At 41.2% G+C, this 13,305-nt stretch overlaps 1 protein-coding gene across 1 annotated transcript; it reads right to left on the bottom strand.

The window, feature by feature from the left end:
- Nucleotides 1-4,291: 4,291 nt before the first annotated feature.
- On the bottom strand, nt 4,292-12,963 carry mogat2 (monoacylglycerol O-acyltransferase 2). The gene is made up of 6 exons (XM_047606878.1): nt 12,535-12,963; nt 11,359-11,537; nt 6,190-6,394; nt 5,893-6,067; nt 5,382-5,581; nt 4,292-5,057 (listed from the first exon to the last, which is right to left on the bottom strand). Exons 1-6 carry the CDS (start codon nt 12,626-12,628, stop codon nt 4,903-4,905), a joined length of 1,008 nt encoding a protein of 335 aa, XP_047462834.1. The 5' UTR covers nt 12,629-12,963; the 3' UTR covers nt 4,292-4,902.
- Between the last annotated feature and the right edge of the window lie 342 nt (nt 12,964-13,305).

Here is a 13,305-nt window from a genome sequence, read left to right as displayed (position 1 = left end):
CCCGTCTGTCTGTATTTATGGGAGCAGTCACGTGTGACCGTGGACACCAGGTATTGATCGTCCCTGCCTCACCTCTGCACCAGGTGCAGCCTGAGTGAGACGGTTGAACTGTGTGGCAAACACGAAATGTACATGCTGCGTATGCATGACAGGCACAGCGGGGCCCTAGAAGACAGCATGCACCAAACAGCCACAACATTAAAACCACTGACAGGAAATGACATCTCGCGACAATTCAGTGTTCTGCTGGGAAACTTTAGGACCTGGCACTCGTGTGGATGTTTCTTGGACATGTACCAGATCCACCTCCTTGCCAGAAATGGTTTAGGAACAACTCAAAAAAAAAAAAAAAAGTCCCAAAGTGATCAAGTATATGCCTATCCTTAACCCTTAGGAACCAAAGGCCCTCACCATTATGGTCATAATGTTATGCCTGATCAGAATGTAATATTTTTGGTCCTAAAGCTGCAAAGTTTGGGGTGTTCTCACACCGCACAGCTCATGAACTAACGTTCAACGTGCATGTTGTGTGAAATAGTTCTTATTTTATATGTTTAATGCTAAGAGTTGCCTCTCTTGCTATGGGCTGAGGCAAACCAAGCAATTGTTTGGGGCCATGTGAGGGCAAGAAATCAAAACGTGGGCCACCACATAACTCCCCCTTTTTTTGCCACATGTTGCATTGACAACCATTAACCACCTTAAACCTGCGAAGGCCCTACAGTGCGTCAGCAACGCTCCTCGGTCCCCATGGTGGCCCCCTTCTACTTATCAAACTATTTCGCTTGTTTGGACTGAACTTCCCATCACCCCGTCTATCACAGTCATTTAGTTGCTCTTCAGACAAGGGTGTTTACCACGGAGGTTTCTTTTTTCACACAGAACACATGGTATTTTTTTTATTTTTGTCTTAAAGCTAACGCGCAACGCTCACATATTATATTCAGCATTAATATCACACGCGTTTCCCTTCGCTGTCGCTTTATTTCTGCTGGAATAGGGACAGAACTTTCCAGTCAAATAAGTAGCATTCTGCTAAGGCAACACAACCGACAGCAGTCCCTCTGATGAATGTATTAAGCCTCATTAAGTGCTAATGTGCAACGAATCCCACATATCACGGTCCCCTGTGCTGGAGTGGCTTCAAGTCAGCATTATTTAAGTGTTGCTGAAAGCGCTTCTTTCGAAACTGTAGCTCCTCTTAATACCCCGGAGAGATGCTGCAGCCTGTCTGATGTAACAGAAATACTTCACATGGAGTTCAGACTGTGCTCTAAGATGCCAGTCACCCTCCTTACGCTGGGGTTCACCGCTCTGCCTGCCGCCTCACGTAGTTGTGACAAATGTGCATTTGTGCGACCAGATTAAACAGTCGACGTGTAGTTGTCATTTCTTTATTGGTTTGAACGAGGGTTTAAACAGTCGTTCCTTTTATCTTAAGCAGACCAAATTGAACTCGCTGCACTGAGCGCATCAGTCGCGCGTGCACGGCTTCTGAGAGTGGGCAGCTGTGGGCTGCATTGTGTAATAATGCTGCAGGGGCTGCCATCTTTTCAAGGGAGCGTTCAGGTAAATCTGACTCAGAGTGGCCTCTGACAGCAGCTGCATCCAACAGTTGGCATTGCCAGCCACTCACCTAGCCAGGAACTGTTGGATGGGTTATGAGAGTGCGAGGTAAAAATGCCTGATCACTGGCGGAGAAGGTTACTGTGGTCTAAAATGATAAAGTCCTGTATTTATAGTTGTATATATGTGAAAATAAGCTAAACTTCATTGTTGTAACGACTCAAATCATAAGAAAAGTCCCAGATCTGAATGACACCAGGTCAAGTTTAAATCTACAGATGCTCTGAATGGAGACATTGCATCTATAGAAATACACAAGTGAATCTTGAACTGAATAAATACACGCTCACATGTACACACACATACGCGTAAGTCCTGATTTTTAATATATACTCTGTGCCCTCTTTTACTTTGTCAAATATCTTTCCAACCTCCAGTCTCATTCTTTTGCACTTTGTATCTCATCCCAAAACTGATACGGCATATCTAGTGGGACCAAGCCAAGAATTATAGCTGCTTTTGGACCAAATCAGCCCTACAGTCCTTGACACTGCTGTTGAGAAATAACTTGGTACATCAATGAAATAATCGTGCAGTTTTACATAATTTTTATATTTTATTCATATTTTGGTATTTATTGGTCTTTGAGTTTTGTTCAAGTGTGAGAAGTTCAAGTGTTCTGAGACGGTTTCTCAATGGGTTGCACAACATGCTCTTCAGTCTAAACTGTTTACACTTGTAGCATTTCACATTCTTATATAATTCATGTAGTGTACACAGTATCTGTAGAACAGATATGCAGTAGATACTATGTGAGTTCATCATCATGTCAGATTCCTATCTATAAATTTTCTACTTAAGGCCCCGGTTATGACAACTTTCAGTGTCTCTACACACTAAAATTATGATTATATTATGATTATAGAGCCAGTGTTGTTCTTCATCTTTTCAGTACATTGGGAGACCAGGACTGTATTTATGTTTTGTTTTCTTCCAAGAAAAAGTCAAGATAAGATACGACCCTACAGAATACTTTGTACACAGGCCCTTGATTCTTTTGTACTTTGACCACTGTCTTCAAAAATAAGTCGATAACCTTGTTATCCTGACCTCCTTCGTACACACCTGAGTAATCCAGGACCAAACAATCATCAGCTGTACAAAGCTTTGATCCAACAGCGGGCTCCAGATTTATTTCCAATCGGTCTAGCCACAATTTAGATTATAGTGCTTAAATAACAATCATCTATAACAAAACCTACTCCCATTTTAATACTATAGTCACAGGTGTGTCAGCTGATTTATCAAACAGAACTTTCAGGATTTTTTTTTTTTCTTTTAATTCTTATTTCCTTAATGTATTTCCCTGAGTCTCTTTTGCACTGAGTCTTGCTGTAAATTTCATCAGCGTTTTCGTCAGCCTGGCATGCACGCACACATGCAAAGTCACACAAATCTTGCCCGGCCTGTGTTGTAAGGATCAGGGCATTGTCCAGTCTGCCAGTTGTTTCATTTGGAAATATTAGAACTTTGCAATCTCATCTAAAAGTCATCTGCCAAAGTTCACAGACAGTCTTATCATGTGTCAACCTGATGCAAAACCAGACACTGAACTTTTAACGTTGAAGTTAGGTCTAATAAAACAATAACCCATATTTGCGGGTTTATTGCTCAGACGTCTCAGTCAGTTCTAAAATATATCTGAACATTTGAAGTTCATTTCCGTCATGTTAGTGATCGAGAAAGCTTTGATGAATTTAAAGGCAGATATTAAAGCAGTACTTTTTGAGGGGGAGAAATGACTTTTGATTCCTGACAAGTGAGACGGTTAGATATTTTATCATTTATAATGGGGGCCTGGTGTCCAAAGGTTAAGCACCTATTAAGTACATTAATTAACACGTCAGCTTTGTTTGTTCAATGTGCAACATTACACCTAGGCCATTTTCTTGTTTAACTTTCAACAAAAAAAAGTAAAACTGTGGCTGTGGTGGAATATCAAGTATCAATATGTGAATGATTCAGGACTCGGTTGTTAATATGCAGATGATTGTTAATATGCACTTGAGCATATGTATTATTTTTCTTTCCACTAATGAAATGCGGTGCAGCTTTTATTTCTCAGCAAACAAAAGATGGACATTCTTGCCAAATATATACATTAGATCAGTGAATGATTTTCACGTTAAAGGCCCCCAAACTAATGGGACCCCCTACCTACTGTATGTGTTCTATATTAAACTTGGCCTAGTGCTATTCATAAATTTATTATAATTATCATTTTTGCATTCAATATTAAGCTATTCAGATAACACACTGGTTCAAATATTAATTTTCTTTTTTCAAATGTGTGCAACAATAGGATGGGTATGCAACTGCTGTAAACATAATAAATAATTATAAAATATACATTATATATTGTGCCTCCATTTATCCCTTTACTAAAATATGTTGGATTCATTCATTTTTAAAGAAATTTGTGGGGGAAAATTAAAAGAAATATATATAAAATGTCCAATCAATCAAAGATTTTGCAACCCCTCTGCAGTACCTCCGCGGACCCCCTAGGGGTCCCAGTCCCTGTTGAAGCAGTAGACTGTATGGCATGAGGAATGATACCAGATCCTGAGATACTGGTATTTTTTGGTGTTGTGACTTCATTTGTGAAAGTACCAGCTCTCACACAAAATCTGAAACACATCAGGTGTAAACAGCAAACGCACAATTTGCACGACCCCAAACATTTTATTATGAAGAGTAATCACAAAGTCAAATTGCCAGAAGCAGGCCACTTAGAACAAATAAGCTTGCAAACATAGGCAAAATGTCAGGACAGGATGTTGCTGCACCTAAACTACAAAGCAATTACTGCATCATCAGAGTCAGTCTTTTTTTTATTATCTAATTTTGAAAATGACATGGTATAGGTTTAGAATACATGGACATGACAGAAAAATGTGCTGGAAGTAATCTGCAAGGTATTCCTACACAAGCGAACAGCTTCAGTTACATTTACACACACCAGGACAGCTCTCTCTTGCTAAAAGATGGATTTAAGCATTAATGAATCAAAATGATTCTAAATTAACCAAACAAACCTTTTCCTGGTTAAGTGTAAGTTCAGAGAGGACTTTGCATTTTTTTTCCCCCCTTGGAATTTTAAAGCAGCCGTTGTCTTCACATTTTTTAGGCTGAAACAAGGCGTTATAGTTTGCAGGTCTGTTGAGAGCAAATACAGGTGTACAGAGCAAGTCAGAAGGTAAAATGATCTGGATCTAAAGCGCCGTTGTTTCACAAATAAATAGGAATTCAATTCCCCTCCATCTTCATTCCGGGTTAGACAAAGTTCAAGTGTGTGTCCTTGTCCACCCCGTAGTTGGCTTTGTGCTCTTCAAACAGATTGCTGAGTTCGTCCATGTAGAGCTGGTGGAGGGCGTCTAGTTCCTCTGCGGTTGGCTTCTCTTTCTTCACCACCGTGATTGGCCGGCCGACTGCAGAGAGGTGACAAGGGGCATGACAGTATGCTCAGTCAGTACTTTCTGTACTTCGTGGTTTGCAGTAGGTTTGATGGTGTCAGAGGTCTGTTTATTTAAAACATGGTGCCATGCACTCGGGCTGCAAGCCAGCGAGCTACACAGGACCGGGCATGTGTGTCAGCTGATGTGTGTAGTTGCAGTAGATCCTGCTCTTTATCTGACTGCGTTTGCATTCATTCAGTCCTTGGGAGGATTTATAATGGAATAGAGGGTATAGCACAGAACCGACAGATTAAGCATTGGGGATGTAGCGATGAAATACCGAAGTTGTTTACTCACCTACTGTGTTGATGGGTTTTCTGTAGGGCATGAGACCAAAGGAGTACTGGAAAACGCCACGTGCATGGAAGAGAGGCAGAGAGACCCCCATGACGCTCTGCAGCCGTTCCTGTGTCCACCTAAGCCACGTTCCTTTTGGGTTCTCCACCTGGTCGAACACTTCGTTCTCTCCAAAGGAGAAGACTGGCACCAGGTGAGCTCTGGAATACATTTTAATGGCATAACATTTACGTGATTCACTGATTAACAAACATTTTCCAGCACTTGATACCTTTGTGTCTTGAGATAAGTTCCTCGTTTTTAAACTGATCTCATCACTGACTATGTGCTTTCCCAGGAAATCCCATGCAAGTGACTTGAACGAGGTTCTGTTTCGAGAGACCACACTCAACATGCAAGAAACCCAAAAGGGACAGAATGACACAATCCTTTCAACAAGCAATACGACCTCTGAGAATTAGCTGAAATAGAAAGCTTTCCTCACCCCACCCCAAGGGCTGACTGCTCTTACCCACACTCCATGGCCATTTTGATGAAGCCTTTCTTATTGGCCAATAGTACATTGAAGCTCCCAGGGTGGGCATCAAGGGCCTCTGGGGCTCCACCGACAGCTATTACGACAGCGCTTCCAGCACGCCTGTGACGGAGCACATACGCAGCGCTCTCTTTGTCTGAAGGAATCAGACCTGCAGTGGTACACAAAATACTTCAAATGGTACCTCAAACGTGGAGAAAATACAGTATATTTAGGACAGCATGCGTTCAATCTGGAATTAAAGAGAGAGTTGAGTGGTTCAAACGTCTGTACCTGCGCACATGATGTAGTCTCTAAAAAACGGAGTTCTGAACCAAAGGGGCAACATGAGCAGGTAGGAAGTGAGGCCTGGGAACAGCTGTTTGAAGCCCGTCGCATATGAGCAGAAGTTGGTAAAGGCTCCCGCTACCAGCACGCCATGAGGATGGAAGCCCAGGACGTAGTTGTGTCTGGGGTCTAGGTCAGCTGTCTTCACCAACTAGGAGAGGAGAAAGGGAATTAAAGCATCGAAACCGCTCAGATCTGAATGAAAACATATGCACAAACATAGCCTGCCCTACTAACCTGCACAGTAAAGGAGACGTGTTAAATAACTTACTGGCGATCATACAATTCTTTCTAAGAAGAGGTGACAGTGTTTTATTGCAGCTGGATGAAGCACAGATATGTGCCTTAATATCGCAGTTTCAACACTGCTGTTGGACCTCTGAACCTTCCCTTAGCCGCCCTGCCAGGCTACAGTAACACACACTGCCGCTCACACGCCCACGAAACCTACAGTGGTTGGAGGGAACTGCATGTGTATTTTAGTTTTCATTACTCAACTGCTACATGATTTTATTTGTGCGTGAGAATTCACATTTGTGCTCCTTGGGTTTTTGTTTTTTTTTTGTCAGAAGACGATAGTGATATTTACCTTTATGGTGAAGCCTTTGACAAATAAGTATCATTCCTGCTTAATATTTGTAACATTTCTGAAATAATTTCTTTTGATCATAAAACCGAAATATCTTCATAATATATTCCACCACATGTATCAAGTTTTGATTGGAGGGAGCCCTTTAATTAGAAATTAATGTTCACTTTAATCAGAAATTATTGATAGTATAATAGTACTGAGTACTTCATTCACTCCAGATGAACTCTTTTCAAATCTATCTAAAAGTCAAAATGATCTACTCTGATGTTGACCCACAAACCCCCTATAAACAGCACAATTCTCCATTTGTTTGTTGCTGGGCAGGAACCTAAAAGACACTATCAATGTTTACTACTTGGCAAACTGTGAGCTATTTCTCCGCAGTGTCTTTTAGATGATCAACCACTGGTCTACCGATAAGATATCTCACCTGCGGGGCGCTGTTTGTGTGTCTCAGTCACACAAACAGCGGTGGGGAACAGATACTGAGAAACACTAAAGGTCGAGAGTAAAGAGTCGCCGGTCACGTGGTGTAGTTTGTTTTGCTTTTTTACTCACTCTCTCTCAAAAAAACTCTCTCTTCATTCATTGTTTACATCTGTGAGATTGAGACTGAAGGCCACAATGTTCTTAGGACAAAATTCACGCTCATTTTCAGGCCGTGCTACCTCCTCAGGAACAAAACAGGCAGCTGCTCTGAATAGATCCCTCTTTTCATAAGCCCTTCTCCCTCCTCCTATTGAATACAGCGGCATTGCATCTATTGCTATTGTCAGATATTTTTCTGTAGCCAATTACATATAGGGCGTGTCATGATATTAGGCATTCACAAGGCTGCTATGTTGTTTTGTGTCCATGCTGTTTGTACTGTGAGTGCTTGCCGTTGTTGGCCTCCGGGTCACAAAGTTAATCATTGGCTCGGGTTCCTCTAGTGAGGTCCGAAGCTGTCTCTAAACAAAAGAACCGTCCACCAGTAACCAGTCACAGAGTCCTCCTGCAGCTTGTCATCACGACATAATCTGTATTGCTATTATCAATGCCAAGTACTTGCGGGGATCAAAAGGACTTACTATTTGGTTTTTGGACTTGATTTGGATCCATTCAGGAAATTCAGAAAAACATGTTGCAGCCTTTTTTAACATTAGGCGAGAGGCAGGATACACCCTGAAAAAGCTGTCAGTCATAGGTACAAAGAATTATTCAGATGCATGCTCCACACAGAACTAGCACATTGTTGCTGGGAAGACAACTTATCTACCTGTACCCCTCTACAACTAACTATTACTTCTTTTGTCTTTGTTTCTATCAATTAGACTGATAAGTGAAAGTCTAAAAATGACAAGTTTACTGGGGGTTGTGTACTGATTGTGAAGGAATTATTTCTTTTTTGGGCGGTGTTTCCACAGTGTTTCCACATAAGTAAGCAACAGTTTATTGTCTGTCTCAACCAAGGACGTAAAGATAGGGAGCCCCAGTGTTATGACTTATGAGAGAGACAGAGAGGGACAACGTGACATCTCCACACATGTATGCAGCAGTGATCCCTTGAAACATATACATAGGAGTTCCACAGGGTTCTGTTCTGGGTCCTACGTTATTCTCTTTATATATGCTGAATCTCGGACAGATTGCAGTTCATTTCTAAACCAATAATAATCAGTTGCATTTAAATATGACGTTAGTGGCTCAAAAATTCCAAATGTCAGGCAGTAAATGAGATCATTAAATGCTGGTGTTCAGTGTAACCTCTTAAATTTAGCAATCATCTTTCACCAGTCTGTCATAACGTGATGATCATGTCAGCCGGGTCCTGACACTTTTAAGTAGGATACTGTTAAGATGTAGATAGTTATTCATGTTTTGATTTATTCTTAGATTACTGCCAATCTGCCACTAATCAAACATCTCTCTGTCTCTAAAAAAAAGAATTTTTACATTCATTTAAAATGTTAGTATTATCATTAAAAGCCTTCTATAACCAAACATCTTTGTGGTTGAATAAATATTACTTACTTACATTACAGTTCTAAGTTGTCTGAGCTTAGTATTATGTTACATTCCTTGTATCCTAAATCAGATCAAATGTACACATTTTCAAGCAGCTTTAGGGTAATGGGACAGAAATGTTTCATTCATATGCTTGCACCATATGTTTGCATAATTCTTTCTTGAGTTAAAAGACCGAGAGTTGCCACTGGTCAGTCAGCGTGATTATGTACGTCAGAGTGTATTTAGCTCTAGGTCAGATTCTCAGGCCAGATTGAAAAAAAAAAAAGGTTTTGTATTGAAAACGTATTTAAACATGTCTGCAGTTGCGTGACTGTCTTGCCTAAATGTACTTTTTTCCCCTGAAAAACCACAAGTCTGAGCGCACATCAGCTGGTGAGCTTTCAGGCCGACCTGATGATGGCGCAATTAGTAATGGTGGTAAAATCCACACCCATGAAACTAATTAAGGTCTTCAAAAGACACTGTGTCTCTTGAACCTAACATGGACTCTTTGTTTCAGGCTTAACATAGCATACAGTCAGATGATGCTGAACACGATACACTTTCAACTAGAAGCGTACAAACAAATGAATAAATTCTGAGAAATTAAAAAAAAAAGTTCCAAAAAGTTCCCACTGGTTCACATGAGACCTCTAAGAAATATTAATAGCTGCCTGACAAGAAATTTTCCCATTTTTTGTTGTTGATATTTTTCACAATATAACACATATAGTTGCTGATTTTTGTTAATCATTGATTTTATAATATGATTTATTAGTATTAGCATTATTATTAACTTTTTTTATGGCAACCTTGTCCCTACCTTGGCTTCTATGAGTCCATATGGATTACTGTATTATTGTGCATGGCTGCCAAGGCTGATCACGGAAAACAATCATTTGACCCACTTACAGGGGTACCAATGGTAGCACAAGTGGTAACATTTTGCTTTTCTGATGTAATTTGCTCAAAATTTGCTTCTCTTGCTGTCTCTTTAAAAAGAAAAATAGTGTATATGAATTTCTGGACATCAGTTAAATAATCATTTGAAATATTGTCTTACGTAACTCATGATGAAATCCATCCAATACTTTAAATATACAACATGTTTCATGGTAAATCTTTAAGGTAATTTATATACACTTGTTTTTAGAAAATGCTGGTGAAATAATATTATTGTTGTTGAACTCAGTCTTATCAGCACAGTCCAAAGTGTAAGTGTTGCCCAGGGGCAAGAAGTGTGTCTGTGTAATGTGGTTGATGTTGTAAACAGAGGTCCTGTTTTCTGTGAATTCCAAAGTGTTTTCCAGATTTTTTTTTTTTTTTTTAAAAAAAGAAGAAGAGAGTAAATTGAAAAAGAAAAAAAACGACTCATCCAAATCTTTTCTTGAATAAATATTAGACCCTTTATGATTAAAACCCAGGAATATTTTTGTGTGAAGTTATGCAGACACACTACTCACACCTAACCACAAGAGGGACACAACGGGCTGCAGGAGACCATAGGCTGGCTATGGTCTCCTGCAGAAGGTCGGGGGCCAGGGACAGTTTATTCTGTTCATTTATCTGAAACCAATGTTCATCCAAAACGTATCTCCGTGCAAGAATCCTACAACTGAGATCAGTGAATAATACCTTTGTGTAAAAATCAGTAACCCCCGTTTATAGGATTTCTTTTAATTTTGAAGCTGGAACGGGTGTTTCCGATGCAGGGGTGACTTCACAGTTTGCACACACGGCTGTAGCAAACTGATTATTCTCTAACAGTTGCTTCAGTTTTTCATCAGTGAATGTCTTTGACCACTAGAATGTTTTTTTTTTTTTGGTTTGCAGCAGCATCTGGTGAGTGGCCAGTGATAATCTGTGAGAAATCTCTAGTAGGACGTTGGGCTGAGGAAAGTAGTTCACCCCACACCATACCACCACATCACCACTTTTAACACATGTGACTGCACTTGGGGGGGATTATGTGATTTGTCCTTCCCCAGGAGCAGGGACTTCCTGGTATCCTATCGTTACACTGCTGTTTCCAGGAAACCAGCGGAGACGTATCCCCCAGTAAAGCCAGAACCATCAGAACCAAGCTAGCTGTGCGGCTACCTGTTTGGAGCCAAAGCTATGCTGGACCACGTTGCTTCACATATTTAAGGGCTTTTTTATTATTTGATATCAATCTTGTGAGAAACATTTTTGTTAAATACCTGTTTGTAATTGACAAGGATGTTTCTACTGTTATTATGTCACGAGTCATCTAGTATTCGAAAGGGTTTTCGATAGTGAAACGATTTCAGTTTCTGGCTGCAGATAATATCAAATCAAAGCTTACTGACACAATGGGAACATATTCAGTAAATGACCCTGGAGAACAGAGCGCTGTCATCCATCAGTGGTCTATTTGCTTCCAAGGACAGAGATAGGGGGTTTTGCCCAGGAGGCTTGGTATCAAAGATTAGATCAAACGAGCGGACAGATGTTCCGATGTCCTGTCCTCCGACTTGTCCCACCCATGTGCGAACGTGTCCAAAACACCTCACCTTGATCGGGAAGTAATCGCGCATGTGTTCCCACACTTTGAGGCCGCACAAGAAGGGCACCCTGCGGCCTCCCCGCGTAGGGGTGTCGTAGTCGTAGTACCACCAGACGGCGTACAGCACGCTGATCAGCCAGAAGCGGGTGAAGAGCAGGAAGAAGAAGAGGAAGATGCAGGTTGGTGCTGAGGACAGAAAGAGTTTGTGTGGTGAGTGGCTGCTGCGTGACAGAAAGAACACTGTACGGCCACTGTATAGAGCAGGAGGTCACGAGTTTGGCCGGAATCGAACAGGCCGCGAGCGGTGTGAGCATCATTCCCTCTCAGTTTCTAAACTGTCCACTAAAAAAGATGCAACTTTTAAATGTCCTCTCCCATCAGGAAATGGCCGTGATGAAATTATCTGGGTGTGGGTCTGTGTTAAAACACATCAAAATTGGATTAGAAACGCATTCATTCATTTTATGGCTGCATCCCATTGTGGCATACGTTCACCACTCCCACTGTTGATGTTTTGCGGTGACGCTTTTCTTTTATTCCCCCATGAAATAAACAGTAAAATAAAAAAGGGAAAATAATCCGAAGACGGGTAAGTGTGGTGCTGTTATTTAATATGTGTGTCGCCATAGTAATCAATAAATCAGCCATCACATGCCACCTGAACGGGACACACCTCCCACCAATGTGAATCAGGCAACGCAGAAACAGTTAAATAATCGACGAAAGCATGGATACGTCAGCCACTTTAAATGCAAAACCAGATCAGACCTGCTGGACTTAATAAATTTTTTTTATATTTATGGAGTTTCTAAAATCCACTTTAATGATAACATCAATGTGGCTATGGGAGGATGATGGTGTAGATATATTTCATGGAGGAACATGAACAGAAGATGGATAAATTCACTCATGAAATAGTAACTATATGAAAAACAAACATAAATATGATGTTAACTATGTTTAGGTGTATTCTGCTAAAGTTATGTCCTCCATGACTCCCTCTCCTGGCCATACAGGAGTTAAGTCATGGGAAACAACAATTCTTCAGCACTCATAGTAACTTATGGTTTGCCAGAGGAAGTTGAGCCAACCAACATGTTTCATCACCTGCTGACAAACTCTATTCAGTCATGTACATTGACACATGTTCCCCTTCAGTTCACGCAGAAATAGTAGCACTCACCCAGACCAAGGAAGGAGAAGACCCACTGCAGCACCGAGAGCGTCTGCAGTCTCCTTTGGAGGGGCACGTCCACGGGGGCAAAATCAATTTTCATGTTTTTCACAAGAGAAGGGAGACAAACCGAGACGTTGCTGCTGCACAGGAGGAGAAAATGAAGAAGAAGAAGAAGAGCGAGCGAGGAGTGGGTCCAAAGTCTGCCCTTCTCACCTCTCCACCATCACTTCCTATTTGAGAGGCTTATCTCAGAAACTCAATACAGGTCTTGATTTGTCAATCCATATCTGCCACATCAGACTTTTGACCCCACAAGAAGCGCTGATCCAACGCAGAGGTCTCAAACAAGAACAACCACAAGTCAGTGAATGAAGGGACTCTTCATTCTGCTACCGGGGTTTAACTTCCTGGTGTATATGGAAATCAGTCAGCGTGGCCGTGTATCGCAATGTTCTCTAGTCGTTAAGGCAGCCCCATCTGGTTGAGCAATCACGCAACTGCATTTCAGTGTGATATAGGCAGCAACAAAGGTCTTCAGAGAGGACTTACACTTTTCTTATCAGTGGCCTTATCAGTGCTGCCTTAAATGCTTTGAAATGTTGTTTAAAGGTAAACCACTTAGTTTTGCACAGGCCAATGACAAAGCTCAGGTGCACTCACGCATCTGTCGCCATCAAGGGCAGTTATCCAATGAGTGGATGAAGAAATAAACAGATAAGAGGAGACAGTGGAGGAGTCACTCAACTCATGCATGGCATCACAAATCAGCACACCGAG

The sequence above is a fragment of the Mugil cephalus genome, chromosome 15, assembly GCF_022458985.1.
Source record: "Mugil cephalus isolate CIBA_MC_2020 chromosome 15, CIBA_Mcephalus_1.1, whole genome shotgun sequence".
NCBI lineage: Eukaryota > Metazoa > Chordata > Actinopteri > Mugiliformes > Mugilidae > Mugil > Mugil cephalus.
Note: the sequence above shows the minus strand (reverse complement) of the source record. Positions and strands in the feature narration are given on the sequence as shown.